Genomic DNA, 12,389 nt, shown 5'->3' on the forward strand with positions numbered 1-12,389 from the left:
CAGTGGAGACATATAGTCCCTGCTGTCGATTCTTCTTGTGTCTGTTGGAGTCATTTTTAAACGATACATTTATATATAAAATTCTTCCATACAAATATTCTATTTAATTAAGTGAGTGTTGAGCCCAAGGAATGGTAAGTTTCATAAAGAGCATGTTAGTCAAGAAGGCAATGGCTGGCGACTGCTGGGCTTCCCTACAAGGCTCATGTTTGCAGATGAAATAGGCACGCTAACAGCCAGAGCTTAACTGCTCAGGCAACAGAAGGGACTTTTAAAAGTAGTTCATCAAAAGAGCAAAGACGAGAAAGCAGGGTGTTCCTGGCGTAAGAGACGCGGAAGGATTCCACGGGGATGGCTAAGACTTGGTGTTGTCGCCTTGTTGCTCACTAAGTCGTGTCCAGCTCTGCGACCCCTTGGGCTGTAGCCCGCTGGGCTCCTCTGGCCTCCGAGGACAAAATCCTGGAGTGGTCTGCCATTTCCTTCTCCAGGGGATCTTCCCAACCCAGGGATCGAACCCACACCTCCGGCATTACTCACACATTGTCTTACAGCAGAGTAAAATAGTCCATCTTCTTGACCGTCCCCCAGATCTCTCAATAGTATCTCCCTATCTCACAGAAATATTGTCAGGCCACTGGCGTGGCAAATACCTACCAAATACCTAATGTGGGCCCGGCTCCGTTCTAAGGGCCTCAGTTACTACACACGCCTAGGTCCTCACCTTAGATCCAAAGGACTGGCGGGGGCTGGATGGAAGGTAGGGGAAGGTAAGGACGTATGAGCTGAGTGCGGGTTGCAGTTTTTTACAGAATATTCAAGCTTCATTAGGAAGAGACATTTGAGCAAAGACCTGGAGGAGGAGTGGACCCGGTGAGTCCCAGGGATATCCAGGGGCAGAGCGAGCAAGGGGAGCAGGGCCTGGACTGGCAGCCGCCCTGTAGGGCTCACTGGACACCAGGGAGGCTGGTGTGGTCAGGGCAAACTAGCTAAGAGAGGACCGGTAGAGAGGAGGCCGGGTCTACGTGAGAGGGTAGCTGAGAGGAGACCAGTTAGTTGTATGAGAGGAGGTACTGGGCTGGCCAAAAAGTTCCTTCATGTTTTTAAATAAAAATAAAAGACACATTTTTCACTTTCACCAAGAACTTGGTTGAGCAGTGTTTTCACCGTCTTCTTCCACTACCTTCTGCCATTTTTTAAGCAACTTCATGATTCCATCTTCCCAAAACCTTTCTATCTTTTTGAGAAAAGAATTGTTCCAGGTGTCTTTTGCAGTCTTCCAAAGAACTGAATTTTTTCCCATGAAAAGAATCTTGTAGAGACCGAAATAAATGGGCATTCGAAGGTGCAGTGCCAGGTGAGTACAGCAGGTGCAACAGAGCTTCGCAGCCAAGCTGTAACAGTTTCTGCCCGGTCGTCAGAGAAACGTGGTGTTGCAGTATCCTGATGAGAGACTGAGCATCTTCTGTTGACTAATTCTGGACACTTTTCTTCCAGTGCTGCTTTCGGCTGGTCTAATTCGATCCTTTGCAGTAGCAATTTCCTCTCCCAGAGGGCTCACTCACTAAGTAAATGCTTATCATGCAGATCTCAGCTTAAACGGCACCTTCTCAGAGAGACCTTTTTGAAAACCTCTTAAAATTCCCCGCATGGTACCCTCTATCATATCTTACCTTTCTGATTTCTTCATACCTTAATATGACACGGAGCCTTAATATGTGGAGGCCCCATGTGTCTGGGGCTCCTGCTCTGTGGACAGTCTTTTTTTTTTAATGTCATACGTGCAGTTTTTACCAATGGAAAAAACATCAGCTCTTTACTGAAGGATAATTGCTTTACAGAGCTCTGCTGTTTTCTGTCAAACTCAACATGAATCATCCAAAGGTACACAAATATCCCCTCCCTTTTGAACCTCCCTCCTGTCTCCCTCACCATCCCACCCCTCTAGGTTGATACAGAGCCCCTGTTTGAGTTTCCTGAGCCACACAGCAAATTCCTGGTGGCTATCTATTTTGATGCACCAAAAACAAATGTCTTTAACTAATTTCAGAAAATAATAAAATATTTAGGATAAGTTCCTTTGCAAGTCAATGTGTGATTCTTACTTTTCAAAAACTAAACTGCAGATTAGATGTTTTTAAATACTATTTTCTGTTCATAAATTGTTTTCAATAGCATATTGAATACTCATTGAAAAGACTCACTAAATCATATCTCTGTATTTTCTAGTGATAAAGCTGGTAGATTCAATAAGAAGTTATTAAATGAAACTAATACAATTTTATTTACCCTCCATGCCACAGAGTCATGTTAAAAATATTCCATCCAAAACACCAGTTAACATAAATCCAGTAATGGTGCTCTCCAGCTCTGTAAAAGAAAACCCTGGGGTTTGTTATTAATACTAGATAATTTTTCCAGGGGCCATTATAGAACTACAATAGGAATTTTGGTATTTCATGCAAATTCCTCTCAAACTTCTGTTACCCTTTGAAGAAACTTCAAAAAAGAAAAGAAATTAGTTCAAATTGCTCGAGAGAGAACTTCAAAAGGTATTAAAAGTTGGGTTACTCTTTTGGGGAACCCAGAAAAATAATTGTGATACAAGAAAGAAAGCCCTAACTTATTTCAGTGAGTAAGACATATGTAGCTTTCTGATATATAATAAAGAACTTGACTCCCTGGTTTCTGGAGATAGCCTCTAAATTCCTTGGAATTCCCCAAGTGATCAGAATATCTTTGTTATTCACAGTGGGCCTCTCATATGATACCTGAGTTTTGGGGGGCTGGCCATGCCAGAAAGACAAACTTTGAATATATAATGGAACCCCATAATGAAACTGAACAGGTGAGTTTCCTGGCTGATGATACACGTTGATGTGCCACAAGGGTGTTGCATGCTGAGGACACAGAAGTTTTATGCACAGGACCATCCCAGGGGCCATCCGATGCACCTCCTCGTTTAGCTGGTCCGGATTTGTATCCTTTGTGATAAAATTATAATCAAAAGTATACTACTTTCCTGAGTTCTCTGAATGAAATCATCAAATCTGAGATGGAGAATGGGAACTACATATTTGTTGAGGGCTCCCCTGGTGGCTCAGTGGTAAGGAGCTTGCCAATGCAGGAGACTCAGGTTCGATCCTTGGTCTGGGAAGATCCCCTGAGAAGGAAATAGTAACCCACTCCAGTATTCTTGCCAGGAGAATCCCATGGACAGAGGAGCCTGGCGGACTACAGTCCATGGGATCACAAAGAATTGGACGTGACTTAGCAACTGAACAAGATATTTGTAGCCACTTGGTTGGAAGTACAGGTTGTCTGGAATTCCCTGAGCTTGTAGCTGGTGTTTGAAATGAGGACAGCCTCACTGAGTGAAAATAAAAACTTATAAACTATTTTCAAATGTAATAAAATTGTTATGGATTCTTCATTTAGCAATTAATGAAGTTGATATTATGCTATATTTTACTGACTTTTCAGTAAACTTATTACTTTTTCTAAAAAGGGGTGTTATTGAAGTTGTGAGAAGAATTCTTTGGATGATAATGAAAAAATACTTATGTCTGCCTCTTTTCATCCTCAGTTTATCATATCAGGAGTTTTAACAATACAAACAGAGAAGAAGCGTTCCCCAAATTCGGTGAGTCAAAATAATTGAAGGAATTTTTTTTTATTTAATTTGTCAAAAGCAAGAGTATCATAAAGAGGAGATACCACTGCATCTTAAACAGTAGATATCTATCCAAAATACTAAAATGCAAAATATTGTTTTATAATATTTACAATTATTTTTAATAGATGTAATCCAACAGAATTCTTTGCTAATTTCACAAAATATTAAAATGTAGACTGCATGAAACAAACCAGAGAATCAGATGTGAAATTTTAAAGAAGGTATGTCATCCTTTCAAGTTGACATATCAACTACAGTAGCAGCGTGTACACGGGCACAGGAAGCCGTGGGAGGAGGCGTACGTGTGAAGAGCATAATGGCAAATTGAGTTAGGGTTTATTGAATAGTGTCTATGTGCTGGACGCCTCAGGACGAGTTTTTGCACATTATCTCTCTCACACACATGCGCTAGCAGAGTGGGTAATATTATACACCCATTTTATTTGTTTTTTAATTGAGATAGAGTCGATTTCCGCTTCATGGATCACAGCCTTGTCATGGCAAAGGGGCTTGTGTTCTCAATGAAGCATGAGCCATGCGTGCAGGGCCACCCAAGACAGATCATGGAGAGTGCTGACGAAACGTGGCCCCCCGGCGGAGGCGGTGATGAAGCACCGCAGCGTTCTTGCTGTGAGAACCCCCTAAACAGTATGAAAGGGCAAAAAGACACGACCCAGAATACGAATCCCCCATACCAGGAGGTGTTAGATATGCTGTGGAGGAAGAGCAGAGGGCAATGACTGATAGCTCCAGAAAGAATGAAGCAGCTGGGACAAAGCAGAAATACACTCAGTTGTGGATATGTGTGGTGGTGAAAGTCAAGTCCGATGGTGTAGACAGTATTGCATAGGAACCTGGAATGTGAGGTCCATGAATCAGAGTAAATTGGACGGGGTCAAGCAGATGGCAAGAGTGAGCATCTACATCTTAGCAATCATTGGAACTAAAATGGACCGGAAAGGGCGAATTTAACTCAGATGACCATTGTATCTACCACTGTGGGCAAGATTCCCTTTGAAGAAATGCAGTAGCCCTCACAGTCAACAGAAGAGTCTGAAATGCAGTACTTGGGCACAGCCTCAGAAACGACAGAATGACCGCAGTCCCTTTCCAAGGCAGACCATTCAGTACCACAGTAATCCAAGTCTGTGCCCAGCTACTAATGCTGAGGAAGCTGAAGTTGACTGGTTCTGTGAAGACCTACAGGACACTCTAACGCTGGCACCAAAAAAGGTTGTCCTTTTCATTGAAGGGGACTGGAATGCAAAAGTAGGAAGTCAAGATAAAACTGGAAAAACAGGCAGGTTTGGCCTTGGAGTACAAAATGAAGGCGGGAAAAGGCTAACAGAGTTCTGCCAAGAGAACACAGTGGTCATAGCAAACACCCTCTTTCAAAAAAACAGGAGAAGACTCTACACATGGACATCACCAGATGGTCAATAGTGAAACCAGATTGATATGTTCTTTGTTGCCAAAAATGGAGAAGCTCTATACAGTCAGCAAAAACAAGACTTGGAGCTGACTGTGGCTCAGATCCTGAACTCCTTATTGCCAAATTCAGACTTAAACTGAAGAAAGTAGGGGAAAACTCTAGGCTATTCAGGTATGATCTAGTAGCTCAGACAGTAAAGAATCTGCCTGCAATGCAGGAGACCCTGGTTCAATCCCAGGGTCAGGAAGATCCCTGGAGAAGGGAATGGCAACCTACTGCAGTATTCTTTCCTGGAAAATCCCATGGACAGAGAGCCTGGTGGACTAAGGTGCAGGGAGTTGCAAAGAGTCAGACATGACAGAGTGACTGCCCCTACTGCTATGAATATACAGTGGTGGTGACAGATAGGTTTAAGGAGTTAGGCCTGATAGACAGAGTGCCTGAAGAACTACGGACCAAGGTTTGTAATGCTGCGTAAGAGACAATGTTGAAAACCATCCCAAAGAAAAAGAGATACGAGAAGGCAAAGCCATTGTCTGAGGACGCCTTACAAATAGCCAAGGAAAGAGGAGTGAAAGGCAAGGGAGAAAGGTAAAGATATCCCCAACTGAATGTAGAGTTCCAGAGATTCACAGAGAGCTAAGAAGGCCTTTGTACATGATCAATGCAAAGAAAGAAGAAAACAATAGAATGGGAAAGATTAGAGATCTCTTCAAGAAAATTGGAGATATCAACATTTCATGCAAGGATGGGCATGATAAAGGACAGAAATGGTATGGACCTAACAGAAGCAGAAGAGATTAAGAAGAGGTGGCAAGAATACACAGAAGAACTATACAAAAAAGATCTTAATGAACCAGATAATCATGATGGTGTGGTCACTCATCTAGAGCCAGTTATCCTAAATGTGAAGTCAAGTGGCCTTAGGAAGCATCACTATGAACAAAGCTAGTGGAGGTGATGGAATTTCAGCTGATCTATTTCAAATCCTAAAACATGTTACTGTTAAAGTGTTGCACTCAATTTGTCAGCAAGTTTGGAAAACTTAGCAGTGGTCCCACGACTGGAGAAAGTCAGTTTTCATTCCAATCCCAAAGAAGGGAAACGCCAAAGAATGTTCAAACTACCATACAGTTGAGCTCATTTCATATGCTAGCAAGATTATGCTCAAAATCCTTCAAGCTAGGCTTCAGCAGTCTGTGAACCCAGAACTTCCAGATGCTCAAGCTGGTTTTAGAAAAGTCAGAGGAATCAGAGATCAAATTGCCCACATTCATTGGATCATAGAGAAAGCAAGGGAATTCCAGAAAAACATCATCTTCTGCCTCATTGACTACACTAAAGCCTTTGACTGCACGGATCACAACAAACTGTGGAAAATCCTTAAAGAGATGGGATTACCAGATCAACTGACCTGCCTCCTGAGAAATCTGTATGTGGGTCAGGAAGCAACAGTTAGAACTGAACATGGAACAACAGACTGGTTCCAAATCAGGAAAGGAGTACGTTCAGGCTATATATTGTCACCCTGCTTATTTAACTTATATGCAGAGTACATCATGAGAAACGCTGGGCTGGATGAAGCACCAACTGGAATCAAGATTGCCAGGAGAAATGTCAAGAGTTGGACACAACCGAACCACTGAACTGAACTGAACTGTGAGCTTTTTAGTCTTTAGGCAGCCCTTCTGTTGATGGGTATGACTGTGTCCTGACTCTGCTTGTTGTTTGGCCTTAGGCTTCTCAGCGCTGGAGCCTACAGGCTGTTCTTGGCACTAAGGAGCCAATGCGGCAGCCACCAGCAGCAGCATCTGCACAGTTGAATGTTCCCCGGTGTGTGTGACACCAGTGTCTGTGTCATGAGAATGCGCTGCAGCCGCCCCCTGCCTCTCCAGGAGACTCTGCAAGACCAGAGATAGATCTGGCCTAGGCTCCTAGCAAATTCCTGCTTTTGCCATGGATCCTGGTGCATGTGAGGTTCTTTACAGTGAAGTCTTTATTTTCCGCAGTCCTGTGAAGCTGCCACAATTAAGTGCTGCCAGTCTTCAAATCTAATCAAACTGATCACTTGGATCACAGCCTTGTCTAACTCAATGAAATTATGAGCCATGCCATGTAGGGCCACCCAAGACAGAAGGGTCATGGTGGAGAGGTCTGACAGAATGTGGTCCACTGGAGAAGGCAGTGGCAACCACTTCAGTATTTTTGTCTTGAGAACCCCATGAACAGTGTGAAAAGGCAAAAAGATAGGACACTGAAAGATGAATGCCCCAGGTTGGTAGGAGCCAAATATGCTACTGGAGAAGAGTGGAGAAACAGCTCCAGAAAGAATGAAGAGGCTGAGCCAAAGCAAAAAGAAACTGGGAAAGGAGTACGTCAAGGCTATATATTATCACCTTGCTTATTTAACTTATATGCAGAATACATCATGTGAAATGCCAGAATGGATGAAGCACAAGCTGGAATCAAGATTGCTGGGAAAAATATCAATAACCTCAGATATGCAGATGACACCACCCTCATTGCAAAAAGCAAAGAAGAACTAAAGAGCCTCTTGATACAAGTGAAAGAGGAGAGTGAAAAAGCTGGCTTAAAACTCAACATTCAGAAAACCAAGATTATGGCATCCATACCCATCACTTCATGTCAAATAGATGGGGAAACAGTGGAAACAGTGACAGAATTTATTTTGGGGGGCTCCAGAACCAGTGCAGATGGTGACTGCAGCCATGAAATTAAAAGATGCTTGCTCCTTGAAAGACAAGCTATGACCAACCTGGACAGCATATTAAACAGTAGAGACATTACTTTGCTGACAAAGGTCCATCTAGTTAAGGCCATGGTTTTTTCAGTAGTCATGTATGGATGTGAGAGTTGGACCATAAAGAAGCTGAGCACCGAAGAATTGATGCTTTTGAACTGTGGTGTTGGAGAAGACTCTTGAGACTCCCTTGGACTGCAGGGAGATCCAACCAGTCCATCCTAAAGGAGATCAGTCCTGAATATTCATTGGAAGGACTGATGCTGAAGCTGAAGCTCCAATACTTTGGTCACCTGATGTGAAGAATTCACTCATTGGAAAAGACCCTGATGCTAGGAAAGGCTGAAGGCAGGAGGAGAAGGGGACGACAGAGGATGAGATGGTTGGATGGCATCACCGACTCAATGCACGTGAGTTTGAGTAAACTCCAGGAGTTGGCGATGGACAGGGAGGCCTGGTGTGCTGCGATTCATGGGGTCGCAAAGAGTCGGACACGACTGAGCGACTGAACTGAACTTATCCTCCTTCCTTCCCCGAGGGAAGCATGTTTATGACTTACTAAACTGTGGCATATAAATACCAGTCTGCTGTGGAGCATGGAAAGGAGAAAGCTAACGTGAGGAGTGACAGTCAGCGTGGGTCTGACAGTGCTGAGCGAGGGGAGCCGAAAGGAGAGCAATCAGTACGCATTGTATTACACGTGTATTTTAATTACACTTGCGTGAAAAGAATTGTATACCCACTGTACAATTTTTAAGGCCAAAATTCACCTCACTGCCACTGGAAATTGTTACAGGATTCCTAAAATTTCTTTTTATGTTTATGGCTTTAATGTTTTCAGAATGGCATGTCTTCAACAATGAAAAATCAAAGGAATTGGTAGATATGTAGGTAAATATAGATGAATATTGACTCCATGAGATAATACTTTGCAATTTTCAGAATATATGAAGAAGCCAAAATACTCGACAATAGTATGAAGGCTGAAATAGAGAGAGAGAGTTAGGTGGTCTAAGGTCTCTGCATTGTCTGGGCAGATATTAAAGTATCAGTCACTATTATGCTTCAGCATTTAAGAATTTTTTGTTAAAGGAGTAAGTGAAGTGCATATATGCAACATCCAAAGCAGAAGCCAGAGAGAGCTGTTTGGATCCGGGTGAATTTGGAGGTTGGGGAACCCATAGAGTAACTTTGGTTCTGGAAACGTCGGATATTAAACAAATCATCCACTTTAACATGTATGCCAGGAAGGGAAAGTGAGAACTTCGTCCCGGCTTGTTTCTTTTACATGTGACTAGTTGACATTTCGTGTCTGTTCCAGTTGAAGTGTGCCATAAGGATGAACATGAGCAGTTTTTTCCTTGCAGTGCTTGGTCTAATTCTAATCGGATTTGAAATTACACTCTTTTTATTTAAAAGAGAAACGATTTTTTGGCAAGAAGTAAGTACATGTTATCTATATATATTTTTTTTCTTTTACAACTAGCGACTTTAAATTTGAAAATAAGCTGAGAGGGTTTTGGTGCTGCCCTGATGTGGAAGTGATGGAGACTGTTAATGCCCATTTGGCATGGCCGCAAACAGTGGCTCCAAATGACTGAGCAGATCCTGAAAGCTGAGGCAGCCAAAACTGCAAGGCCTCAATAAGGGCCTCACATGAGATAACTAACACAGCAGACAACACATGTATGACACACGTATCCTACACATGTGTTGTTGTCGTTCAGTCGCTCAGTCATGCCCGACTCTGTGCAACCCCATGGACTGCAGCACGCCAGGCCTCCCTGTCCATCACCAACTCCCAGGGTTTGCTCAAACTCATGTCCATTGAGTCGATGATGCATCCAGCCATCCCATCCTCTGTCGTCCCCTTCCCCTCCTGCCTTCAGTCTTTCCCAGCATCAAGGTCTTTTCCGATGAGTCAGTTCTCAGTTGCTAGCGTCACCATTTGTGCATAACAGGTTCATTCCCAGATGCCGAAGCTCTGAAGTTCTGTGAACATGTTGTTCAGGGCTCGTGTATCAGACACAGCAAGTTCTAAGACTAGGAGCTTGTCACTACAGCCTCTTCTTCATGGTATACCAATTTGGAAATTACAGGGTCTCAGCTTCTTTCCTCCCAGGAGGCTTCTCTGTGAAAATTTGCCCACATGATCCCCAACAACCAGTTCTGTCAAAAACCAGTTTTGTTTACCAAAAGGAGCATCTTTGTTCAGGCTCTCAGTACCTGTTCTTCTTAGTGAAAGTCGCTCAGTCATGTCTGACTCTTTGCGACCCCATGGACTACACAGTCCTTGGAATTCTCCAGGCCAGAATACTGGACTGGGAAGCCTCTCCCTTCTCCATGGGGTCTTCCCAACCCAGGAATGAAACCCAGGTCTCCCGCATTGCAGGTGGATTCTTTACCAGCTGAGCCACTAGGGAAGCCCAAGAATACTGGAGAGGGTAGCCTATCCCTTCTCCAGCAGATCTTCCTGACCCAGGAATCGAACCACGGTCTCCTGCATTGCAGGCGGATTTTTTACCCACTGAGCCACCAGGGAAGCTCATAAGTGTTCAAGAGAGAGTCAGAAAAGATCTGCCCAAGTAGCTTTCTGAATCTTTCCAGGCAAAGAAATGTAGCAACTTCTTGATAAAAACAGTTCTTGTTTTCTCCATTGGCACTCAGCTACGTATTTTTATACTAAATCTGTTTTCATGATAAATGTTGACGAAAGACACATGTATACATATTATAAGATGTAATAAATTATAAATCAATTATTTTTTAATATTGTATCTTATTCCACATAAGTTTGAAAGAGGTTAAATATCTATAAATTAATTATAACACAATTGAAATTAATTTAAAGTGAGCAAGTATTAAGGAAATGTTTATTAGCTTCCATTGTCACAAGTATATAGTATGGTTTTATATATTAGTTTGAAAGAAAATTGCTGATACTAGACCATTTCTTATCTACAAAAGATATTAATTCAGGGTGGTTCAATCCTACATATTAAATTATTCCAACATATGCGGTTTGAAGTATGTTCCTTATGAAATCATTAGGAAAATAATCTTGTAAATATGTAGGTTTTAGGATCCTATGAATTTTCAAATTTGAGTCACCATTGCTATAAGCTCCCTGGTAGGGAAAGTGAAAACGAAATTCAGTCATTACAGCCAGCCCACCCTCTCTGTCCATGAAAATGGGCTCAGGTGCCTTAGCAGTAAAGAATCCTCCTGCCCAGCAGGAGGAGCAGGTAATGACCCCTGGGTTGGGAAGACCCCCTGGAAAAGGAAATGGCAACCCACTCCACTATTCTTGCCTGGGAAATCCATGGACAGAGGAGCCAGCAGCTACAGTCCACGGGGTCGCAAGGCGTTATATAACTGTTAGCAAGCTGCTAATGAGGCTTAAATGCCCCAAGACTGAAAGAGTTGCACCAGAGCCCACTCCCAAAACGTGCATTTTGAGATAGAATGGCAAGGGGAGTCTTCTCTGGCCATAAAACAATTGATTTGAATCTTGAAGAAAGGCAGATTTTCAAGCAAATACAAAGTTTCATTAACATAGTTTAAGAAAAACATTTCCATGAGTAAGCATACTGGTTTGCTGAGCCATTATCAGCTCAAGGTTTGAGAAAAGGTTAGTTTTAGGCAGAATAGATTTTGAGGAAAAGCAGATTCCAAAGCAAATACATAGTTTCATTAACATAGTTTAGGAAAAACATTTCCATAAGAAAAACGCATTAGTTTAGTGAGCCATTAGCTTCTCAAAGTGAAGTTCTGGCTGGGTGTTGTCATGGCAACACAGGGTTAGCGGCGCCTCCTTTAATCTGGAGTAAAGAAAGCGAACGGCTGCCCCTTGAAGGTTATTCTTCCTGCCGCTTGGGGACCCCTGGTCTTCCTACCCGAGTGTTAACTCTCTTAAAACTTTTGCATCAAGTGCCAAGAAACTGTGAGCCAACAATGCTGCTTCTCAGTGGTCTAGTTCGATCAGAAGATAAAGCCTGGAGAGCTGGAGCATTAATGAGATTATGTACTCCGAGTATTTCATAATAAATCTTGGATCACTGATAAGAATTGGTTGTTAGGCCATTCTCAGGTATATGCTATTCTGGAATAACTCAAACATGAAGACACTCGTAAGGGCCTGAAAGTTGTAAAAATTAGAAAAGATGGTAGTAAGTTTTATGTTTTTAAATGGAATTTGAAGAGCAATGTTTTCATATAGATAAATGGCAAGCCTTGATTAACTCTGAAATATTTATAGTTATAGCTGAGGCTTTTTTTAAGCCCACATTCCAGCATATAAATGAAGTTTCAAATATTTTACACCATAAATCATGTGCAAAAATATTTTAACTGAAATTTGGAGGGGAGGATTACATCACTCAAGTCAGGCGTAAGGAAACAATAACACTATTTTAAAAAATAGATTCAAGGATCGTAACTTCCTAGTCATCTCACTGGGAAAATTAGCGGTAAAATTAATCAAAAATAACTAAAGAGTTATAACGCATAATGTTAAAAAATAA

At 42.3% G+C, this 12,389-nt stretch overlaps 1 protein-coding gene across 17 annotated transcripts in view; it reads left to right on the forward strand.

Moving 5' to 3' along the window:
• LOC109568748 (uncharacterized) overlaps positions 1 to 12,389 on the forward strand; it is a 31,521-nt gene that overhangs the window by 6,273 nt on the left and 12,859 nt on the right. For 9 of the 17 annotated variants that reach the window (XR_011560604.1, XR_011560605.1, XM_070767524.1 and 6 more), the window contains 2 exons: positions 3,584 to 3,640; positions 9,188 to 9,307. Coding sequence is in view for 6 of the 17 variants with exons in the window: in XM_070767533.1 (XP_070623634.1) it covers positions 3,584 to 3,640 (57 nt within the window). In the remaining 11 variants the exon portion in view is untranslated. The remainder of the gene's footprint in view (positions 1 to 3,583; positions 3,641 to 9,187; positions 9,308 to 12,389) is intronic. The other 8 variants (XM_070767533.1, XM_070767525.1, XM_070767530.1 and 5 more) reach the window with 1 other exon arrangement.

This window comes from Bos indicus, chromosome 15 (genome assembly GCF_029378745.1).
Source record: "Bos indicus isolate NIAB-ARS_2022 breed Sahiwal x Tharparkar chromosome 15, NIAB-ARS_B.indTharparkar_mat_pri_1.0, whole genome shotgun sequence".
NCBI lineage: Eukaryota > Metazoa > Chordata > Mammalia > Artiodactyla > Bovidae > Bos > Bos indicus.